This window comes from Grampus griseus (assembly GCF_964374135.1).
Source record: "Grampus griseus genome assembly, chromosome: 9".
NCBI classification, from domain to species: domain Eukaryota; kingdom Metazoa; phylum Chordata; class Mammalia; order Artiodactyla; family Delphinidae; genus Grampus; species Grampus griseus.
This window is the reverse complement of record NC_139003.1, coordinates 40,625,161-40,649,738: the sequence shown is the minus strand read 5'-3', so window position 1 is coordinate 40,649,738 and position 24,578 is coordinate 40,625,161. Positions and strand designations below refer to the sequence as shown.

Below are 24,578 nucleotides of genomic sequence, written 5' to 3'. Positions count from 1 at the left end.
ATCATGGGAAAATTCTGGCCCAAAGCTAAATATTCAAGGAAAACCAAAGCTATAAGCCAGGGCTGATACTTCCTCTGGGTTAACGATTATGCCCTTACTGAGTATGAAGCATGTGTACATTCTTCTTCTTTACCATAAACTCTTTATTTTTATTTTTTAAGTTTTTGTTTATTTATTTATTTTTTGGCCACGCCACGTGGCATGTGGGATCTTAGTTCCCCCAATCAGGGATCGAACCCATGCCCACTGCAGTGGAAGCGCGGAGTCTTCACCACTGGACTGCCAGGGAAGTCCTTACCATAAACTCCTGATCAAGCTAAGAAGAAGTTGAATCTGTTACAACCTGCAGTTTTTCGAGAGGTTTCCGTTCTATTCCAAATCAACAAGATGTACCTTCGTTCGTGATTTTTCTCAGGTAGACATTTTTTAAAAATGAAATTTCTTTCTTCCCAATATTTTTTACCTGCTTGTTTTTCTTGAGAAAATATGACGTTCTCTCATAAATTAACCCCACTGAGACCCTTACCTCATGCTTGTCAGGAGCTATGAAGTTCAGCTGGCAGTTTGAGTCATACAGGATCGAGAAAGCAAGTTCAAGCACCTCCTAAGAGAGATTAGAGAAAACACCACATTGAGGAAAGTTGACACATTTGTTCTGTAGTCACAAATGGCTGCAGATTGAACATGGAATAGTGACTACAGTGTGTCCAGGCAAGAGGAGCAGCTGTGAGGCTGACGGGAGGAAGGAGCATGTTTTTCAAGGTTCACAGCACATTTCCTTCTCTCTGTTCAGGGGGAGTCTGCGTGAACCATCTCATTTAATTCTCAAGACAGCGCATGGAGCAAATGTTATCATTCCCCTTTTATGCAAAGGAGCTCAGAGAGGTTAAGTGAGTTGTCCAAGGCCACATATCCCCAAAGCTGTGCTACTCTCCTATCTTCAGCATCTCCCTCCCAGGGAGACCATGAAAAACAGTAAACTCCTTCCCAATCAGCAGCATTATGGGCTGCTCTATCTTCTATCATTTCCAAACAGACAGGTGTCCATAGGCGTATAAACTTGCTAAAACATGAAAGCTACGTAGGAGGTAATGAGGCTTCTGGATGAACCCATCATCTGTAGGTAACACGTCTGCACTTTGACCTCTGAACTACTGTAGAGCAAAGGCTACACAAAATCTAGTTTTATCCTATAGTGGCTGCAGGGTATAAAGGAGAACATGGGCCCAAGTGGCAGAATAGCTGGGGTTCATTCATTGGTGAGTGTTCGTTCGAATGTCTGGGTTCATTCATAATACAGACTATGAGACAGACCCCCAGGACCAAGGACTAAGTGACATTGTCATTTCATTGTAGCTGAATGACCTTGGCTGAGACACTCAGTGTCATGCCTAATATGTAGGTTAATATATGCTTCTCAAATTGTATGTACTGTGCAATATTGGATACTATGATTTTTCTATTGGACTGACAGCAGGGTACAACCTATGGAAGATGAGAGTCATTGCACATCTCAACACACTAACAACTCCTAATTTGGAGGGAAGGGCCAAATGAGTCCACATCGGTGCTCTGCATCACTGTAACACACGTGCTAACCTTCCTTCTCTGTGTCTATTAGGCACCACTGATGACTGCCCCTTTCCCTTGTGCTATGACCTGGGAACTGCACTCTCAGTAACTACCCACAGGTGTTCTTTCTTGGGGAGGTAGATCTCTCCACATCATTCTCTACCTCAACATCTGTCAGAGGATTTGCCTTTGGCCAGTAAGTCACAGCAAGAATGCCCCCAGAAAGAAGGCAGCAGGCAGAAAGATGAGGTCAATGCCTTCAGATTTCAGATGAGAAAGAATTCTTCCAAGTGAACTCCAGAGGCCCAGCATTAGCTGGATGCCTCTCCTGACACAGCAAACCATCAGGCTATTTGTGGCTCTCATGGATTTTATCTGTGTCTGGCTCACCTCTAGCTGTCCCATCATTAAGGGAAAACAGCTCTTGTTCTGAGCCCAGACCTACCAGTATCTCATACTCTTAGGGCATCCTCGCCCTATCAGAAATAGAAACAAGTGAAGGAAAGAATGCTGAGTCATAGAATGGGATCTGTTCTGCTAAACTACCCCCTCTGCATTTTTCATTTTTTAAAAAATTTATTTTTGGTTGTGTTGGGTCTTCGTTGCTGTGCGTGGGCTTTCTCTAGTTGCGGCGAGCCGGGGCTACTCTTCGTTGCGGTGTGCAGCTTCTCATTGCAGTGGCTTCTCTTGTTGCGGATCACAGGCTCTAGGCACATGGGCTTCAGTAGTTGTGGCACACAGGCTCAGTAGTTGCGGCTTGTGGGCTCTAGAGCCTAGGCTCAGGAGTGTGGTACAGGGGCTTAGTTGCTCCGCGGCATGTGGGATCTTCCCAGACCAGGGATCGAACCCGTGTCCCCTGCTTTGGCAGGTGGATTCTTAACCCCTGCACTACCAGGGAAGTTCCTGTATTTTTCATTTGTTTCTTCCTTAGGATTCCATTCAAGCCTACCCAGTTAAGATCAATAATATTAAAAAAGAGTTCGCCAAAACAAACAAACAAAAACAATTTTCACATAAGTTTGGCATCTCTTTTGGGTCTTTTAGTTTATAATGAAAATGGTCATGGGCCCTAGTAGTGGTACCATAATTGGTGTCATCCTTTTAAAAAAGTCAGTAAGGCAATCCATATCGAGAACGAGGGGTCCCACTCCCGGGGTTATTCCTAAAGAAAATTCAAAAGGAAGCAAAAGCTGTATATATCATTACCTGTAAGAACATAATATGAGAAACTAAATAAATGTCCTCCCTTCCTTGGGTAAACCATCAAAAAAATCACAAATTAGCAACCCAGAGAAATACATGCAGTCAGGCGTTCAGTATAATTATGAAAATCTGATCTTAAGTGAAAAAAAGCAAGAGAAATGAACACTATATACATACAAATCACAATTATGAACAATGTCTTCCTGTGGTTGGAAACTGGAAGCAAATTGTGAAATGAAAATAATTATGTTAAGGTGCTAGGATCACAGGTGATTATTTTCTTTTAAAAAACTGAAAACATTTTTTCAACAAAATGTTAAGCTCTCATCTCATAAATTCATAAAGATTGTTCTTAGATGAGAAACACTGATATAGATGATGATTTCTTTACTAATCTTAGTGTCATTCATTAGGAAAAGTCTTTGACTCATACTTGAGAGACTGGAGAGAAAGGAGAGGACAGGCTTTGCTTTTGGACACCCAGTCAGTACATTACAGCAGCACCACGTGACCTTCGGAGGTCAACAGGAAAACATGAATCTGACAATGGATTTCCGGCTGATGTTGGACCATGACTGCCACTTTGCCTAGGGCAGGCGCATGGCTAATCCATCCCCTTGCTTACGACAGCAGGTGTGAGCATCACCAGAGCCCAGACGTGGCCTCTTGACTAGGTGCTGAAGTCACGTGAGACCAGAGTGTCAGCGTGGTTGTCCTTTGTGATACTTTCTCTTCTGCAGGGCAGGGAGGGAGCAGGAAGAAAAAGGAGGGGGCCTCAAACTTTGGGTTTTGCCCTTCTAAGGCATTTACCAGTGAAGATGTGAATAAGCGGAGCTGTCATGACCTAGATTTCTGATAAACACAGGGAGGAAATAGGAAATTCGTGAGAATATCATTCCCCACTTTAATTTCACCAAAGCTGCCTGGGAGGGGTTGGAGGAATTACTTCTATGACCCGCATGCCTGCGTTAAAGGCTGCTATCACTTATAATGAGTTTTACTGACGTCCTTGGCCGGCTGTCATTGAGGCATCAGCGGAGGTCAGCTCTCCAGCACTTTGAGCAAGCAGACTGAGGAGCTGGGAGCGGTGGCCTCTCAGGCGAACACTCCAGAAGCTGCCACCTGTCCAAACTGTCTGTGAGGGAGAGAGGTGCCAGGAGATGGTGGAGTAAGCAGTCATGGATCTGGGGCAGTGTCCCCCTCAGGGGCTCCTTGTCACACACCACAACACTTTCTTAGACATCTGATGCTCTGGGGCTTTGCTACTCACTACTTAAGGTCTTTTATTCCCTCTGGATTTAAGTCAGTGGAAAATCATGTCCAGGAGCGGCTTATTTCCATCCTCTGTTCCACTAATGCACATCTCCCACCTCACCATGTGGAGGAAGGCCTGGGATAAGTGAGTTCTGGGGTTAGAGGATACGGGAGGAACTGATCCTATGGTCTCTGACCCCATATTCAACCCTCTAGCCCTGGGACTAGAGACAAGGCATGTGGGGTCAGGGGATGCTCAGAGAAATTCAGGGCATGATGGTGCCTTGGTTTGGGGATTGCCATCTTCCAGGGGTCAGATGATGGGTTGACTGAATACGAGAGTAGAGTTTTAGACAACATATCTTCGGTGTATAGCGTTGGCCGCCATTCCTTACGTTGCTTTGGGTGACTTGCCTCATTTGGCCATCTCGCGTGGCATTCACTTTAATTATGTTGGCTCTCCACCATCTATCTACGTTATCTTGAGGTCAAAGAATTTTGATTAAAGGTGTAGGATATAACTTGGCATGTGTGTGTGCTAAATATAGCCAGAGAACCAGATATCATAGCTATGAAGCATTGTTGCTCACCTGTATATCTATGAGTTTGAGTTTACATTTTAGAAGGCAAACTCAGTCATTCATATCGTGAATAATAAGATAGGATCTTGCCTTCTATAAGCAGCTATAATGTTCTGGTCCCCAGCTATCTTAGCATGATCAGCCAATAGTTCTCTAACCCATTTTCTTCTCTCTGTCCCCACCAATCCTGTACTCTGAATTGAATGTTTCTCAATCAGAGGATGCACTTTTACATGTCAAAAGGCCCCACGTGCCTTTTCACATATTGTTTCCTCCTCCTAGAAAGTCTTCCCCTCACTTCTCCTTTTCAAAAGCCAGCTCAGACATCATTTCCTCCACAAGCTTTCTCAAGTCTCCCAGGCTCTCCTGGTATTTAAATTTACTGGGGCAGAGGCAACATTGGATTGTCATTTCACGTTGATACTTAAGTCTTATATCTGTTAGACACCCAAGGACAGGCGCCAGGTCGCATACCGAATCTTTGGATTCCCAGCACCCAGCACAGGCCTGGTATAAAGAAGATACTCTATACATTATGAGTATGAATGGTGAACGAAGTAAATCTGAATAAAAGGCTTTTTGGTTACGACCAGGCTTTTCAAGCTGAGGCTAGAACCTCAGCTTCTAGTATAATCTGCTTCTTATTTCAGGTACATGAAATCATACTGGAAAAATAAAAGCTGGGCTCTGGACATGGTGAGATTCAAGCTTCTTTCATGTCAAATATATTCCTATCCCTTTCACTGATATCTGGTCACATCTTCCCTCTGGGGATTACATGTTAACTGTTTAACTCTTAAGGCCCAAATCAGTGGGATAAGTACCAGGAATGCCCACTTTCAAAGATACGGCGACAAATCAACTTTATTTTATGAACCACAGAGTTTAAATTTAGAATCCTTAATCCTCGAAAGTCAAATTCTTCCAATTGAATTTGCATTCACCCATGATAATTCTTTTCAAGTGTTAGACATTTCCTAAGTGTTAGACATTTCCTAATCTCTCTGTGAAGAAGCCAACACTTCTTGTGTCCACAGAAATTTGTCTGTTGCACCAACCTCTTTTAAATACATTGGACTCTAAGCTCCAGGAGGACAGGGCCATGTCTGCCTGTTCGTCACTCTGTGCCCAGGGTCTATCCTATCTCAGGTGCTCTAATGCGCACTGAGTGAATGATTCTATGAGCAAGCCTTAGACCATGACTGGCATGCCAGATGTTGAATGAGTGAGAAGTACTATCAGTTACCAACATCTTGCTATTAACAAGTGTCTGCCTTAAAGATGCTAATGTCCCAGTTTGCCCTGTTCAGTAATTAAGCTAATGGAAAGTCCTGTGGCACAAAATGTCAGAACCTACTCTCTAGCTGGAAAAGCTGAAGAGCCAGCAACACGCCTTGGGTGCTGCCCACTGCCGAGCACTGACAGACCTCCTGTGGACAGATTTTGGCCAACTCTCCTTTTAAGCTGCAGTTCTCCCCTCTCCTGTCCAGAAGTCCCAGACGTAGGGAGGAGCAGGCCTCTGGAGCACTGGGGAAGGGGTGTGGGTGTGGATGAATTGAGGAAATAAATTATTAGAACTGTGGGTTTCCTTTCTGCCTTTTGACGTTTTACCTGATGAACCAGATGTATGAATGCTATTAACATTACAAGACAAACAATTTTCATATGCATACAAATGAAAGAGCCAGGCTGGTAGAGATACCACTGTTTCTCTCAGCCCTCAAGGCAGCCTAGAAAAGCTGGGAGTGGCTGGAATATCTCTGTCAGTGAATCCCAGGAAGTAGCCTCCATTTGAAGTCTTATTTATGTGTTTATAGCAGTGTGCCCCATTATCCATCCATCCATCCATCTGTCCATCCACCTGTCCAATTTTCTATGTGTCATTTACAAGTTTTTTTTTAAAGTCTGGAAATGTCATTTACTCAGTTTGTTTTGTTGATCTCCTCTAAGGGGAGAGGAATCTCCTACAAGAAGGCCAAAACTACCCACAGATATCCTAGGCTCAAATGAGAACATCATCTCTACACCTGTTTTGATATTGGTAACTTGTATCTTCTTTCATTTTCTCTTGGTTAGTCAGGCTAGAAATTTATCAATTTTATTTATGTTTTCCAAGGACCAAGTTTTTTTTTTTTTTTTTTTTTTTTGTGGTATGCAGGCCTCTCACTGTTGTGGCCTCTCCCGCTGTGGAGCACAGGCTCCGGACGCGCAGGCTCAGCGGCCATGGCTCACGGGACCAGCCGCTCCGCGGCATGTGGGATCTTCCCGGACCGGGGCACGAACCCGTGTCCCCTGCATCGGCAGGTGGACTCTCACCCACTGCGCCACCAGGGAAGCCCAAGGACCAAGTTTTGATTTTGTTGATTTTCTCTACTGTTTTCTTATTTTCAATTTCATTCATCTCTAATATTTACTATTTCTTTTCTTCTGCTTGCTTCAGGCTTAAATTGCTCTTTTTTCTCTAGTTTCCTAAGGTGGAAACTTTATTGATTTTAGATCCTTCCTCTTTTCTAATACATGCATTTAATGGTATAAATTTCCCTCTATGCACGGCTTTCACTAAAACCCATACATTTTGATAAGTTATATTTTCATTCTACTTAGTTTAAAACATTTTGTAATTTCTCTTTAGACTTCTTTAAACTATGGGTTATTTGATAGTGTGTTTTCAATTTCCAAACATTTGGGGGATTTTCTATCTATCTTTCTGTTCTTTATTACTAGTCTAATTCCATTGTGAAGTAAAACATACTTTGTGTGACTGCTCTTCTTTTAAATTTGTTAAGATGTATTTTATGGCCCAGAATGTGGTCTATCCTGGTGAATGCTTCTTGTAAGGTTGAGAAAAATGTGTATTCTGTTGTTGGGTGGATTTGTTAATTGGACGTAGTTGACTGATGGTGCTGTTCAAGTAATCAATATCCTTATTGATTTTCTTTCCACTTGATGTATCAATTACTGACAGAAGGGTACCAAAATCTCCAGGATAATAATGGGTTTGTGAATGTCTCCTTTCAGTTCTCTCAGTTTGTCTCATGTATTTTGATATCTTTGTCCATCCCCTTACTTTCACCTATCTTAGTCTTTATATTTAAGTGGGTTTCTTGTAGAAAACCATATAGTTGGTCTTGCTTTTTATCCACTTGGACAATGTCTGTCTTTTAATCAGTGTATTTAGACCACCGACATTTAAAATGACTATTGATATAGTTAGATTATATCTGCCATGTTTGTAACTCTTTTCATGTGTTGTATTTGTTCTTTATTTTTAATTTTCTCCCTTTTTTTGTCTTCTGTTTTGAGTATCCCAACTCCTCCCTCCTATCCCTTATGACTTTGCTGTCATTCATTTCACTGATCCATATGCTATAATCATCTAACACATTTTACTATTATTATTTTAAGCAAAGAATTATCTTTTTGATGAATTAATAAGAAAAAAATATATTTTTATTTTACCTTCATTTATTCCTTCTCTGACACTCTTCCATTCTTTATGTAGATTCAAGTTTCTAACCTATATAATTTTCCTTCTGGCTGAAGAATTTCTTGCAGAGTAGGTCTGCTGGCAATGAATCTCCTTGGTTTTGGTTATCTTAGAAAGCGTTTCCCCTGCACTTTGGAAAGATAATTTCACTGGATATGGAATTTTAAGTTGTTTTTTTTTAACACTAAATATTTCACTCTACTTTCTTCTTGCTTGCATGGTTTCTGATGAGAAATCAACTTTAATTTTAATATTTGTTCTTCTACCAGTAAGATGTTTTTCCTCCTCTGGTTTAAGATTTTCTCTTTGTCTTTGGTTTTCTTCAGTCGGAATATGATATGCCTAGGGGTGTGTGTGTGTGTGTGTGTGTGTGTGTGTGTGTGTGTGTGTGTGTGTGTGTTGGTATTTATCCTGCTTGGTATCTTATAAGCTTCCTGGATCTGTGGTTGGATATCTATCTTTAATTTTGGAAAGTTCTTGGCCATTATTGATTCAATATTTCTTCAGTTCTATTCTCTTTCTTTTGGTATTTTAATTATACATATATTATACTTTTTGCAATTGTCTGTCAGTTCTCTGATGTTCTAATTTTTTTCCTTTTGGCATTTCAGTTTAGGAAGTTTCTACTGACTCATTTTCAAGCTCACTAATCCTTTCCTCAGCCATGTCAAGTCTACTGAAGAGCCCATTAAAAGCATATTTTATTTCACTTCTGTTACAGTACTTTTTACTTATACCCTTTCCTTTTGATTCAGTTCTAGAGTTTCCGCATCTCTGCTTGTATTATCCATCTATTCTTTCATGTTGTTTACTTTTTCCATTAGAGCCTCTAATCCTTTTAATCACAGTTATTTTAAATTCTCTGTCTGATAATCCCAGCATTTGTGCCGTACTGCAGTCTGGTTCTGATGATTGCTTTGTTTTTCCAGGCTGTTTTTTAATTGCTTTTTGGCATGCTTGTAACTTTTTGTTGAAATCCAGACATGCTGTATCAGGTAATAGGAAGGGAGATACACAGACCTTTAGAGTGATGATTTATGTTAATCTAGCAAGGAATTGGGATATGTTAAATGTTTGCTATACTGTAAGTGCCAGAGGCTTCAAATTCCTCTAGTGTCCCTGTTTTTGTCTACCCTACTGACTTTGAGCTTCCCTAAATACTCCTCCTCAGAGAGAGGTTGTATCTTGCAGAACTTTCAGGTATAATCCAGTGTTACTATTTTGGAGTCTAGTGGTATAGTGGTAGGATATGGGTGAGGGATAGCACTCCATAACTTTCCAATTAAATCTCCATCTTTTGGGGGTCCTATGTCTTGTGGCTGTCACCTTCTCAAGTGTATCTCCAGTAGTATAGCTTTCCCAGTAGCATAGCTACAGAGTTTCCTACTGATTTCCTTGAGGTTCTGACTGCTGTTCATTATATCTCCCCCAACCCCAACCCTGTGGTTGAGATAAGAAGTTTAAAAAGGAATGCAATGGGAGAAATTCCTTTCCCCTAGCTGGGATAAAGGTTTGGAGAACAGGGCTTCGTTATGGAGAAGGCTCTGTCATATTCCAGGATTACTCACCTCTTTCCCCTCCCAGAGCCATGATGGAGGTGGGCAGTGGGGGATGGGGAACTCTCCATAAGATCTTCACTGAGAGAATCTGCTAGGTTTACTGGAAATAAAGCCCATCAAAGTATGCCCCCACAAGACTGCAACCCCCAGGAGTTTCTCACTCTCATACTAGCAGTCATCAGAATTGCCAGCTAAATGATCTTACAGCTTACGGCTCCAGTAGATTCTGCTTCAGGTGAGCAGATCTGGCTGTGACTCTCTGGATGCACCTGACTCTCCAGATTCCATGGCTGTGGTCTCCCCTGCAACATCAGTTCTCTTGGTAGTTCCAAGAAAATTGTTGATTTTCACTTTATTCAGTTTCTTCTTACTGTAAGGATAGGAGTGACAACTCCTAGGCTCTTTACAGGTTGGGGTGAAACCAGAAGTTCCTTCACACCTGTTTTACATAATTCGCTGTCCCAATCAGAATGCTTGAGTCCTTGCAAGTTGCTTGGCTGCCAACTATACCCCTCCTAGCCTTCTTTAGGTTACAGACTCTTGTTGCTGCCAATTTCCTCACACCTTGTCCTGCTCGGCTCCAAGTGTTATATAACCAGGGGGACCTCAGCTGGAGCTGAGCAGAGCCGGTGCTCCGTCTGTTATCAGGTGGTCTTGAAGGAAGGCGGCCCCACAGGAGGCAAACCATGAAGGCTGGGGACTTGCGTCTCTAGTTAAGGATGCTCTTCTGGTATATGATGAGCTGTTGAATCCCTACTTCCCCATATCTTGGAGAAGAAAGAAATTCTGTGTAACAGATGACCTACAGACCCCAAGGCATGCCCTTATGTCACTCAGTGTTTTATATGATAGCACTGTGACAGGCTCGACACAGAAGGATTCATATGGACTTGAGGTGAGTTATACTTATGTAACTTAAGAAACAAAGATCTTGTTATCTGTCTCCTTGGCTGTATCCTCTCCCTGTTTTCTTCCTAAACAGCACTTTTTTAGTGCTTTTGATTTTCCTTAACCATAGATAGGGTCATCTTATGCAGACCTGGATTCACCTTCATCTTATAATGACTGAAATTACAGGGCAGGCATTATTCCCTTCAACACTGATTGATAACTAGGATGTGTATAACGTTTACATGTCTCTTAGATAATGACACGGGACAATAAAGAAGCAACCTATTGATCTATGTGACATTTTTGGCTCCGAGGTGCCTGAAGCTTCCAGATGAAGCTGATTAATTTTGTTCATGGACAGATACTATGTAACACAAGATGCCAAGAAGTAAAAAATTGGCTCCCTGATGGCCCCTCCAAGGGCAAATACCTCCAAACGGGGGGCAAGGGAAATTCCTCCATCTTTTCAGAAAATGCCACCTCCCATACCCTCTGTTATGGAATGTAGGCTGTCATGGGGAACAACATGATGGGGAGGGTGAAGAATATTGCAATGTGAAGAGTATTGAAGCAATATTCACCTCTGGGAAGATTTTCTCCCTTAAGCTGGGTTTGAACTGTTTCACAATATTTCCGATGATGCTGAAGAATATCAGGCCTTTAAAAGTTTTCTAAGATTTGTTTTGAGCCATCTAGTCTCTCCTCCCTTTCCCAGACTTCACTGAGACACCAGGCGGGTAACAAGAAGGAGGAAACGAAAGGGATTGGGGTGGAAGTGCAGAAGGGAGAACATGAACATAAATAGAAGGTTAGGAGAGGCCCAGAGGATGGATGGAGATGAGTGGAAGAGGCTTGAGAGAAGACTGGTGACAACAGAGAGAGGGCAATTCCTAGGGCTGTACGTAGAAAGGAAGTGAGAGAATGCAAGGCATGGAGATTCGACAAGTGATCAGTGAGAGAAAGAATAAGACTAGGTAAGAGGTGTAAAAGGAATGAGGAAAGGAAAAGGAGCTGAGTTTAAGAGATGTGTAACTGTGTGTGCGTGTGTGCACTCTCACACACACACACACACCAACCACACAAGCATAGCTACCAAAGAAGGGCTCGGCCCACTGCAGTCAGTAACTGTATTGAGCAGATAGAACAATTTGCAACTTGGAAAACATACCTTGTTTTGTTTAAGGGCACCTTTCTCTTTCATATGAGGGCAGTCCTTTCCCGTCACCACAGCTTTGATATCTGCCACCGGCACTGCAATTCATAAGAGAAAATGAAAGTAACTACATCATGTGACAGCTTAAGTGTCCAGAAAGTAGCAAGACTAAGCATCGAGTCTGCTGCTATGGCTGCCATTCCCAGACACTACCGCTAGAAGAGAAAAGAGGTGAAAAGAAAAGAGAAGTCAAGCGGTGTCCAGGGCTAGGAACTAAAATATATCCTTATACCCTGGTAAAAAGCATCCCTGGGGAGAAAAATCTATGTTCATAGTAGAATTTGGTTCAATAAAGCAAATACCTAAAAAAAAAAGACCAGAAACAACAACAAACCCATCATAGTTGCATTAAAAGTGATGGTACTAGAAGCAGCGGTAATAATCATACTAATAGTGGTACTGATACTGATTTTATGGAAGACATCTATGTGCCAGGAGCAATGCCAAATGCTTCCTACAGATGGATATCTCCTGCTACAGTTGCTACATCTCTTTAGTTTCTGAGTTTTGGATAATGAGGGGAAATAACCTTATCACAAAAATATCTGAATCTAAACCATCCTGAACCCTCATTCTCCAAATTCTCCCTCTTACCATCTCATTACTTCTCACAAGCATTCTGTGAGGCAGGTTTTATTATTCCTATTTTATGGACAATGAAATTAAACTCAATTAAATAAAGGGAACATTCCTTTCTGATAGGGAAGTGGTAGCTGGTGTTTATCTTGGAAATCCTGAGCGCAATGCAGTTTGATAAAATGATGTTATCTCTCATCCTACTCAAAACCTGGGGGAAGATAAAACATGTGGAAAGGTTTGGGCCTTTAAAGCTTTTGTTAAGATCATCTGATGGAGAGAAGGCAGTAGGATGGTTTGGAAGCTTAATTTAAAAAACTGCAAAGTCATCTGTCCCTTTCCAATTCCTAATCTTTCACTCCTGTAAGGGACTGTGAATTTAGGAGCTCACTTAGGATCTGCAGAAGCTTTGCATCATCAATTCCTTAGACTCCTCTAATGATGAAGATAATGAGAGATTTCATGATGAAAGTTCACCTATTTTTACTGGGGCATTGGGTTTGGGGGTGACATTTAGATGAAGAGAGAATTATAAAATATATAGAATGTCAAAACGACGTTAACAGGAAGGCTCTTTAAAAGCTAACATTGTCCGGGTACCCTAAAGTTGCTAAGAACTTTGTCCAAATCTGTGACACCTCTAGAGCTCTCTCAAACCCTAGAGAAGAGTGAGGCTGTGAGGAACTCTTCCAGGATTCTCTGCAGGCACCCGCGGCTAGCTCAGTCCTGATTCTAGATCTCTTTGGTGGACCTGACTTGTACTCACTAATGACTGCCTCTCCTCTCCTTCCGGCCATATGGAAGACTACTCTTCCCAACAACTTCTGCAGTTAGGTGGGGCCATACGATTAGCTCTGGTCAGTGACATGTGAGAGGAAATGGCCTGTCTCTCTCTTAGCTGAGGCAGTGAAAAGTCCACGCCTACCCGCCTCTCTTCTCCAGCCACAGGGACTGATCCGGTTCCATGGTCCATCCAGATGGCACAGCTCTGGGATGGCGGAGCAGCCATTGGCCTGAGTCCCTGTGATCGTGTGGACCAGTCCTTTGAAAGTCCATGTCAGTTACGTAATGTGAGGAGTGAGAAATAAACTCTTGCTGTCCTGAGCCACTGAGATTGTGGAGGTTATTTATTCTTGCAGCAAAATGTAGCGATGCAGCCTCTCCTGAATGGCATGACCCTTGACCTTGGACTGTTTTCCTTCTCTGCCTGGCTGCTCGAGATTGGCATCTTCTTTTAGACGGTCCTTGTGATTCCTGAACTACCTTTGACCACAGCCTCTGACTTCAGTTCTCCTCAAAACCATTTTCAGAACCAACAATCAGCCCTGTTCTCAGTGGCTGACCTGGCTCCCTAATCACTACCCCAAGAGGAGATATTTGGGCACTTTGGGAAGCTGGGTTTACTTAAGATTTACTTTTCAATGAAAATCCACCACTGAAGTGAATTTGTGATATAATTAACATACCAACTCCAAAACCCTCCTCAAGCTTCAGATGGAGTTTGAGTCACAGGGTAGTCTTCTGTTGTATAATATGTAACATGGTCAATGAAGATCTATAAATAGTAAGTTACCCCTTGTCTTTGAAGATCTATAAATAGTAATTTACCCCTTGGCTTTGAAAACTGGGCAAGATTAACTCGGAACAGGACAAGAGTAACACTAAAGTCTGTCGTGGGAGCAGTCTTTAGAATCTCTAATGAGAAGGAATCAGCGGAGAAAAAGCACTCTTCCACCGTGCTTGTGGCATTACATATTTTATGTATTTTACATGCATTGTCCCCTGTCAAGGAGACGAGCTGCTATATTACTCACAGGATTACGGCTAAAAGGAAAACACAAAATTCTAAAAATACAGCATGGCTTTTAAAGGTTGCTCTTTACATAGTTGGTCTCTAGATGCACTGGAAAATTAGGCATCAGAAGGGCTAAAATGCTGTCCTCTCTAAACCCATGAGCAGAATCAGACTCATATCCTTTGAATCTACACTCTTAAGAGGCAACAGAGGGCCCTTGGTTACTTCAAAGCAGGGCTGGTGTTTCTATCAGGCCCTTTTTTGTAGGAGCAACATAACTAAGTGGGGTTCAGAGATATGACAACCAGAAGGGTCACCACTGGTTCCCTAACGCCAACTCTAACTCCTTGCAGCCTGGCCTCATTTCTTTCAATGCTTTTTTCAGTTTGAGCTGGATTGAGACAATCTAATTCAACGCTCCCATTTTATAGATGGGAAGACTGAGGACTAAAGAGAAGAAATAAATCATGCAACATCACACAGCTAGTGAGGGACAGAGCTGGGACTGCTGCTCTTTCTTCTATTCTATGGTCCCTTGCTAGGCCATGATTTTTCCCTATGTTTGGAAGATGTCAGCCCCCCAAATCATGCTGAACACAGCCCTGGAAGTGGTTATCACTTCAGATATGTTCAGGAAACTCTTTGATTGCTACTATCTGGGGAAGGAACTTTAATTGTGATTAAAAAAAAATGCCTTTGAAAAAGTAAATGTGGCCACCATGATAAAAATTGTTCTAGCTTTCACCCTTGGGAGCCAAGTTGAGACAGAAATCACCCCAGGAAGTAACCAGTAAGCCACGAGCACTTGCTGTATACACAGCTCCATCGTGGAAGCTCCTATGGGCAGAAATACAGAGGAGGGGCAGGCTGATCCCAGTACAGTTTAGTAAAGAATCTGGACTCTAACTTGGAAGCCTGGAGTGGTTGGAAGGGCTGTGCCTTTACAATCACAGAGCCTGGATTTGAATTCTAGGTGCACCTACCGGCTATACCACTTTGGGCTTAAGTTCTTAGAGCATAAGCTTTCTTGCCTACAATGTAGAACTATAATATCATCCATCGCATAGGGCTGTTCTGAGAATTAACTCAGTGCTGGAGCCAAGATCATTGCTGGCTTTGAATCTAGGTGGTCTGGAGAAGTGGGTAAAAATCTAGGCCGTGGAGTTGGATGGCTGCATTCAGATCTTTGCTCTATTATTTATTGGACGTGTGACCTTCAACAGGTTACTTAACTTTTCTGTGCCTCATTTTCCTAATCCTAATTTTCCAATGATACCTACCTCTTCAGGTTGTGGGGAGGATAATTTATTATGTAACGTAGAGCTCTTAGCACAGTGCCTGGAGTTGAGTAAACACTCGAAAGATGTTATTTGCGGTTGTTCTCATTATCAACAGTCAAAGTTAATTCTCTCTGTAGATTGAGGGACCTGAATTATTCCCCATGCTTCAATGACCCAAATTGCCCACTTTGCTTTGCTCTGGCCATTGCTCCTCTCCTCTGCTGTAACAGGCTTCATGGCCTTGTGTGAGGGAGCAAAACCCTTTGACGTGGGAGTGAAGAGCGCTGGCCTAGACTCTTTCAAAGGGAGTCTCTGAGGGGCCCAGGCACTGCTGGAAAGCAGAGGAGTCTGGTGTTTAGTGGGGGTGATGAGAGTCTATAAACCTGGTGGGAGGAATGTGGGGCGAAGGGAGGTTAGGAGATGTGGATTTTCAAGGGCCATGTTTCTTGCCTAACAAAAGGAATACGAGAAGAGAGATTTGCTAAATCTTTAGACATGAAAGCTAAGGAGAGGCCCTCAATCTCCACTTGCACTCTCTGGATTAAGAGGATTCAATTATGCTATTTGATTCACCAATATCTCAGTATTCAGCACTGATTAACTCAAGGGGTGGAAGACAATTTTCCCCTTGGTCGCAAGAGAGGGCAATTGTACACAGCAAGAGCAAGGGTACTTGAAATGAATTAAAGGAATGTCTCATTTTTCTAGTGGAATGAGGTTTTTGACTAAGGGCTCCAAGAGGATGGACTATTTTGCTCCAGGCAGGATGCGATCTGTAATTAAATGCAAACCAGATGGCAGGCCTGAAGCAGCAAACTTTAGTTTCCTAGGCTGGGACCTTCTCATCTCAGGCACACAATAGTTTCATTTGACTTCATTACATGAAATATACCCCCTCCCTGGCACACATGTGCATACAGATATAATCTCCTCAACACACACATACACACACACACCACATCCTCTCATATGCACACACCTGCACAGGTACTCATTCTTGGTTTGCCTTGCAATGGATAACTGTTTACGGAGCAGCTCTTCTGGAACTCTGAATTACTAGACTTCAAAGGCCGCAGAGGAAAGGAGTGGATGAGTTTCACAGCCACTGTCAGAGGGACTGATGCAACCCTTCCCGAGAAGCAGCCTCACTCTGTGGCCACGACCAAAAACTGTTTGGAGATCTGCAGCTCTGTCCTGGCTCTTCTGCAACCACCCTGGCGAGCTGGCTCTCCCTGGCATCGGCCCTCGGGTTTCTAGCCCAGAGACCGTCCCTACTCAAGGCTCAGGTACTGTCCACGACTTGACCTTCTCTAGGGGCAGGGCTACCGACTTCCTAAGCAGCACAACCAGCGAGAATGAGAGCGCTGCATTTAAACCTACAATCCACGCCCATCTAGTGCCTATCTGTGGGTGGAGAAGAGGACTAGATCCCTATAACTATGGAGATAAATAACACAGCCAGTGAGTAGGAGCGCCGATTCTCTGGGCCATGTGGGTTAGGAATGAATCCAGCTGTGGTTTTTCTGTTTTCCTGCCCAGACCACTTTCCCTATTTCCTGGTCAGGTTAAGAACGAGGCGGTGAAAGACTTCATATAGAGCTTGTGGTTGCTTTGACCTCTAACTCTTCATTTTACTGCATTAGAGCAGAGATTCCAAATAGCTGGCCTCTGGACAGTTCTGAGTTCATGAGGGAGGTTTCATCAGTGAGTTTTTCACCAGTTAATAGCAAACAGAGGAAAATGAAGACACTGCTGTGAGTTTTTCACACAGCTAATTTAAGTTAGTACAAGGGACTGTCCTTTACTCCAAGATTAGGCCTTTCTGGTCTTTCGTTTTGTTTGATCAAGAGCCCTTTTTAAAATGAAAGCAATGTGATATTAAATTTTAGTTAGATTTTCTTTTATAATAGCCTTTATTTCTGCCAAAACTGAAAGTTGGCAACCCACTGTCGATTCACTTTTCTTGTTCTTTTAAAATATTTACGTATTGGTGAAAGCCCAATTTAGGGACTCACTATGAAGTGTGTCAGGCAACATCTGGCTCCACACTTCTCAATTTGAGCGCTCATCAGAAACGCCTGGAGGGTCTGTTAAGACAGAGGTTGTTGGCCCCATCCCCAGAGTTTGTGATTCATCACGTCTGGGAGTGAGGATCTGAGAAGCTGCATGTCTAGTAATTTCCCAGGTGATGCTGCTGCTGGTGGTCCAAAGACCACACTCTTAGAACCACTGGTCCAGCTCTGTCCATGGTGGGATGCGGAAGGCTTTCTGAGACCTGAAGGGAGGGTCCTTATTACAGGCAGAGGCCTGGGGAGACCCCATAGCAAGAATGCATAGACACTGCCCCAGACTCTGCGGTACTGGGTTTCAAATAACGGGGGCTGAAGAGGCAGTGCTCCCATGAAAGGAAATAAGATTGCCTTCTGAACTAAATGACATTATGAAGACCAGACTGTCCCATTTTTAACCTGGAGGAAGCGAGAATGTTCCAGGCTGTCTGTCTGATATGTCAGCCCAGAGTCTGAGTGTGTCAGGAATTTGCCACTTGTGGTTTATTTTCCCCTGTGATGGCCATGAGCTGCAAGGAAGACAGTACAGATTTGACTTCCATAGGCCCTGGGGTGACAAGGGGGAAGGTGCTAGGACCTGGAGGTAAGGATTCTGTTTGCGACTTGTTCATATGACTCATGGCAGGGTCAAGGTGATTTGTAAAAGTTATTTTAAAGTGTCTTTACTTTTTTCTCACTCTTTGATTTCTCTACCTGAGATATCCTCTGAGGCTATGCCTAACTTTATCTCATTTCTCTTCCAAATTAATCCATTACCTTTGTGTATTTTACTATTTCTGTAATACTTTGTTTAATTAGTACACTTAATGCTGACTAAAAAAACCTGGAACCTGCTTTGGTGTTGGGCTAAAATAATCTAGCATATGACTGGCTCTTTAAGAGACATGGTACAGAAATAGCAAATCGGTATAAATAATATGTATTTTGGGGAATATTTAGGAAACAACAGAATGCTATTGAGTGTCTGAGTTACTTCTTGGAAGTAAACTAGCCATACGTGGATCTGGCATTAGCTCTGCATTATAAGTGTGGGATACAGTGAACTATAACGCATAAACGTGGTGGGATCAAGTACGTGATTCATGTGAAATTATTCTGGGTCATCAGAAAAAGACAACTGACAATCAGGTTTATATTGTTTTTGCTCCTTAGAATAACACTTGGACAAGTAACGTAGAAGTGGGTGTTTGAACCCCAGGTTTACGTCTTTCAGGAAAGATAGGTGAGCATTCCTTTTACCTCCTCCCCTCTTCAGTCCCAAACCACAAATCCATCAAGGTCTTATGCTTGATGAGACGGCTCGGCCAGGACTCACAGCTAGATGAGACATGCCTAATGGGTTTACTGAGGTTGACAGTCTTTCTGCATGATATTCTGTGACCAGGAAACGAACAAGCAACCAAAACTCAGGCCTCCAACACAGGAGAGGCACTTACGTTTGTCCTGCAAGGAATCGTGGGGCACTTCTCCCTGAGGACTTTCTTCCAAGTCTCCATAATGCAGGACCTTGTGGTTTGGTGACAGCCGACAATACCAAAACTTGTCTGGGGGAAAAAAACACAAATTTACCAGGTAAGCGATTCTGGTTTCCAAAAAATATTGACATCCTTATTTCGTCATAGTCTTGCCTAGGAGAACACACAGTTCCTTGATTTTAATTCTTCAAGAAGGAATGATTCTAGAGCCCTGGAAGTTAGTCCCTTCTAGATTTTGATATTTAGTTAGCTCCTGTCCTTCTTGGTAGACATTTGGTGCCACTGGGAAAGTTATCAAATCCTTTGAGGACAACGGCAACAGAGTTTCTGAGGTGGTGGCTTCCAGAGGGTTACTAGAATGACTAGGGGATTATTCTTTATTCAGTTGGGCCTGACAAAAGTGGGGAGGGAGATGAAGAGAAAACAGCTCTCTCGGAATTTTTCTGCTTCCACTTTCCTCTGTGAGATTGTAAGACTGATGAGATGGTTGTGCCATATCCCAGTTGGCATATCAAACCCCTCACCCCTGAGGCCTATGCCCACAAACTAATCAATGAATAAACTGTTAGGAAGCTAGTGATACACACAAGGGATGGAATTCATGAGGAAATACACTAATAACTCAGAAATTTATCCAAGAATGAGGATATTGCAATTATCTCCTCTCTCTTTCCTAGAGTTTAGTTCTCTTAAATAAGTGTGACCAGTACCTTAGGATCATTCTCATAAATAACTCCTTTAAGTTGACTTCCCCAAATGTAATAAAAATTTTTGAATAAGCTGGTGAGGCAGCAAGAAGGAGGCAGAGAGTGCTTTTTCTAGATAAGAAACTTAGATTGTGACAGCAAACTTTGTGCAGCTCTCAGGGCTGTGCTAGATGCTGCCTCCTCCAGGAAGCCCTCTCTGATTACTGCAGCCAAACGGACCCTTCCCATCCTCTTAGCTGCTCCAGCATCTCCTTGGATCCTTGGTGCTCCCATGTTAAGCCCCTTAGTATTCCCCATTATCTGCCATAGACCCTAGGTAAGCAACTTGCCCCAGTGGGTTCCGTGTGAAAGGTTACTGACAGAAGAGGACTCCAGGACACACATCAGCCCTGACAGTGTGGAGAAGCCAGGGCGCTCTGATGACAACCACTGTCTTCACAATTGTACTGCACTGGTCCCTGGGCACAGTGCCTGGCACGTGGAAGTTACACAGTTGCTGTTGGCTAAATTGATAAATGAAGACCCACTGGTCAAGATGCTTAAGGCACAGAGCATCCCTGACCTGTAAACCCCTTTGTGACATTATGCAATTGGCAAACACAGTGGCTTTGGTCAAGCCACCCCGTTACTGTGTCTACAAACACAAATTATTTTGAAGCCACTCTGACCAAAACGGTCTCTATAACGTTTAAGCAAAATGTTCTTCTACCTAAAATTGCTTTCACTGCAACACCACATTTTAACTACAATTCTTTTTGTAGAAAAGAAAGTTTTAAAACTGGAAGTAAAAGCCACACAATGAACAAAGAAAACACCCACACTGGATCCACAAAAGCAAAATGCCTCTGTGATTCCTTTCTCATCTATAAACAGGGTTTGAGAATTCCTGAACGTAGCCAGAATATGGCAATCCATATACTTAAAAAAATCTAAACGCTGGTGGGAAAATTTGAGAGTAAAGAAACAGTGATTTGAGAGCTAGGAAAACATCTGGAATTGCTAAATTTTCAGAATTCTGTTATATATATATACCTATACACACACACACACTCAACAGCACAGGTCATTCTTCTGGGAGAGCATTTCAAAGGGAGAAAATAAAGTTATTCCCTGAATAATTCATAACCATTTCAATTAGGCAGTTTTCCATGAGGAGAACACATTTGGGAATTTGACTTGTAATTCACAATAGGAATTGCAATTCCAAAGGAGAGGGCCAAGTTTTGGCCACGAGCACCAACAGTGCTCTTGGGAACCTGGCATGAGTAATTGTAGAGATTTCTTCCCCCCGAAGGACCTTTCACCTTGTCTAAATGAACTGTGATGGCCACAAATCTAGCTTGAAAAATTTCCTAGAGAGCTCTCCTTCCCCTGCTACCTCTGAGATGGGACTTTGGCTAAGTGAGCAACTGAAAAACAGTGACAGAAAGCTGGGAAGGAAGTTGGTGAGCTGTGCTTGGACACGCTGGTCTTATTTTGAGTGAGGTCTTAGCCTGTTCTTCCTAGAAATCCCTCACTTTTCAAACCGGGGTAAACTCTAGGGATTGGCAGTGGTAACCTGAAGCCCAAGGGTCAATATGGCACAAATGGGTCAATCATCTTCCATATAATTGGGGGAGCATTGAGAACTTTAAGTGGTACAAACATATACTGTGGAGTAAAATGCACAACTTACATTCATTTGCAACACTTCAAAAATTTGCTGCACACATACTTTCGTAAGTTGTCTATTTAATACGTTACGTCTATTTCTCCAGTGAATATTTGCAGAGTGCCTACAGTACTCTACTGGGTGCAGCAAAAATTATTAGGATGAAAGGCAGACATGAGGGACAAAGCCAAGCAGCTCAAGGAGAAGGAGCTCCCTAGCTCTTAGTGGCAACTTAAAGAAATATGGTGGAAACACTTGTTTCCCAGGTCTGGGAAGTAGGGACTGTGACTCAGCAACTCTGCCTATACTACAGGGAAAAACAGGAACAGGGAAAATCTCTCCTGCAACACACTCCTACATTCAGAAACTATTGAAAACAGTGGCTATTTATCAGGGTTCCGGGAGGTAAAACAACCGTCTTCCTTGAAAAGCTGTAGTCACTGTTTGTTTAAAGAAACACAAAAGGCTACTTGGAACCTTGCCATAACAATACAGGGTATAGCTGACAGATTTTCCTCCTTCCAGAGGCTTAAATTCTCTTGACTTTTATGACACCACCAGCTTCTGGTTTTCCTCCTACCTCTGGCTACCTCTTCTCTTATCCTATAGAAGTTCCTCTTTCTCTGTCTACTACTAAGATGGTGGAGAACAAAAGATCGGTGCATCATCGATGTGAGTGATGTGTTCTGCTCCTCCCATCAAATAGGAAGACTTGGATGGATGACAAAATATTGGAAAAGGGGCTGAACGGCTTGGGAAGGTTGTTTTGACTCAAACAAATGGGTGGATACTCAGCCAGTATCTCTCTCAGGATAAAGGCTGGAGTCGTTAGCTCTGGGAAGGTTTAGAGGCATCATAACTTGTGTGTGGCTGTCTTGGAGGCAGAGCCCCTATATAGGAGAGCACAGATGCCACCTCCGACCAGCAGAGTGCACCGACTTGTTGGGTGAGACAGTTTCAGTGTCAGCCATCAGTGGCAGCTTGATTCGCAGTTTCTTTTATGGTAAGAAAAATGTGTATTTTCTATTCAAAACCCAGCATGATGTTACTAGTTCCCCAATCCCTCTGGGCAATGAATGAGTGGATTGTGTCACTAAAAGCAATTAGCAGGAAGCAGTGAGAACATTAGCAAAGATTGTTTAGTAGCATTTAAAGAGAAAACAGGAGTTAGTATAGAGGTCTTTCAGTCAATTAGAAATGTTAGTACGTTAATAGCCATCTTTTCATTCCCCCAACTCAAAAACTGAAAATATGGAGATCATTTTGTGCTTCACTCTTTTTTTCTGTGTGTGTGTGTGTGTGTGTGTGTGTGAAGGTCAGAGGGAAAAGCTGGTTTCAAAGCTCACAGCCTGGTAAGAAGGTCTCCAGGGCTGATTAAAGTTATATGTCACATAGATCATTATGCAGCTAATCACCCTTGACAACTGTAATTCTTGCAGCAATGTTCGAAAGAACTTTCTGCAATGATGCAAATACTCTGTACCTGCTTATTCAATAGGAATAGAAGAAATTTTGAATTTTATTTAATTTTAATTAACTTAAATAGCCATAGGTAGCTATATGGAACAGTGCAGCTCATTGTCTCTCTTCATACCCAGGCTGGAGACCAGTGTTGGGTCGGCCAGCAGGTGTTTATGGGAGACGGGCAAGCTGAATAGCTACCATTGTCGAGTGTGAAATGTGGACTGTAAAGTGAGGCACAGGGCACAGCAAGAACCGAGTCCTGATCGACTCTGCCATGGACTCAGGGGGACATCTTTGTCTTGTGCGCAAAGCCCACAGTTGGCAGCTGGCTGCTGGCCCAGGGGGCCCTGAAAGTCCTGTGTTTGGAAGATAGGCGGCCTTTCCTAAAGTGAAATCTTAGGGCACTTCCACTAGGACTTTGGGTCTTTCTTAGGTTAACCTAAAATGTGCAAAATCTTCAGCGTGCTCAGGGGAAGGTCTGCTTCCTGCCTAGGGTCAAACGTTTCCAAGTCACAAAACATGAGGAACCCCAGCAATGCTTTTAAAGGGAAATGTCATCTTCCAGGTGATGAGATAGAAGATATCTCTGTTGGTTCAGTAAAGGAAGACAACAACTACGGATACAGAATGAAGGTCATTCCGCCTTTCAAATCTTCCTCACTTCACTGAACATTCTTCAGAACGAGATACTCTTGTTTTGATTCAGAATTCTGTCTCCCTGGAGACTCTCCTTTCATAGCAAAAGATTAACTCCAGAGCCCCCGAGTCATTTTAAAGATGGTTTGGCCTAACTGATACTTTGGAGTCACACAGACCTGAGTTACACACCTGGTCTTGACACATCAGCTATGGAGTCTTGGCCAAATTATAAAAACCTTAGGGACCCCTATGGTTCCTTTGTTAAGTAACACTAATAATTATATGAGTAAAACATATATAGAGTATTCATCATGCACCTTCCACAGAGCTGGCTCTCAAATATTAGTGCCTTCCTAATCTTCTAGTCAATGGTAACCCCTCTCATTCACATTACTGGTCCCTCCACCATTTTTTTTAATGTTTTTTTTTTTGTGGTACGCAGGCCTCTCACTATTGTGGCCTCTCCCGTGGCAGAGCACAGGCTCCGGACGCGCAGGCTCAGCGGCCATGGCTCACGGGCCTAGCTGCTCCGCGGCATGTGGGATCTTCCCGGACCGGGGCACGAACCCGTGTCCCCTGCATCGGCAGGCGGACTCTCAACCACTGCGCCACCAGGGAAGCTCTGGTCCCTCCGCCTTTTGAGAACAATGATTATCTGTTATTTTCATCTATTGCAAAGTGATTTTTTTCTGAAAATAATCTGGCTTCTCTTCTTTTGAAAAAACGCATTTACTTATACCTGCCTTTTTGTAAAAATGAGTTATGATAAGGTTTAATTAAATATTAAAAGAAAATTTTCAATCAAAGAGGAAGAAACAACCTGCTCCCCAAAAGGGTTCACATGGTTACTGAAATGGCCTGAACGTACCATTCAGCTCTAGGTCTTCTGAGTGAGCTGAAAGAACAAGGCAGGTTCACCGCCCTTGGCCTCGGCGCAGAAACATGCCAACTCCTCTGGGTACACGTTTCACTCACCAGTGGGTTTCAGATTAAGTTTGTCATGTTAATGCTTAGAGAAGGGATACTGGTCAACAAAACGGACACTGTCTTCAACAAGAAGCAAAAGTTTCATACTATCATTTCTTGAAAATGATACTCCAGTGTGTAGCCTTGGGCTCTTATCAAGACTATTCAATGCAAGTGATTCTGAAAGACCTTAATC

General features: G+C 42.8%; 1 protein-coding gene across 1 annotated transcript in view; it reads right to left on the bottom strand.

Annotated features, from left to right (window-relative positions):
- Window positions 1-24,578, bottom strand: part of ELMO1 (engulfment and cell motility 1) — a 541,972-nt gene that overhangs the window by 6,347 nt on the left and 511,047 nt on the right. The window contains exons 19-21 of the mRNA XM_082662078.1: window positions 18,917-19,024; window positions 11,716-11,798; window positions 527-604 (exon numbers count right to left, since the gene is read on the bottom strand). Coding sequence (XP_082518204.1) covers window positions 527-604; window positions 11,716-11,798; window positions 18,917-19,024 — 269 coding nt within the window. The remainder of the gene's footprint in view (window positions 1-526; window positions 605-11,715; window positions 11,799-18,916; window positions 19,025-24,578) is intronic.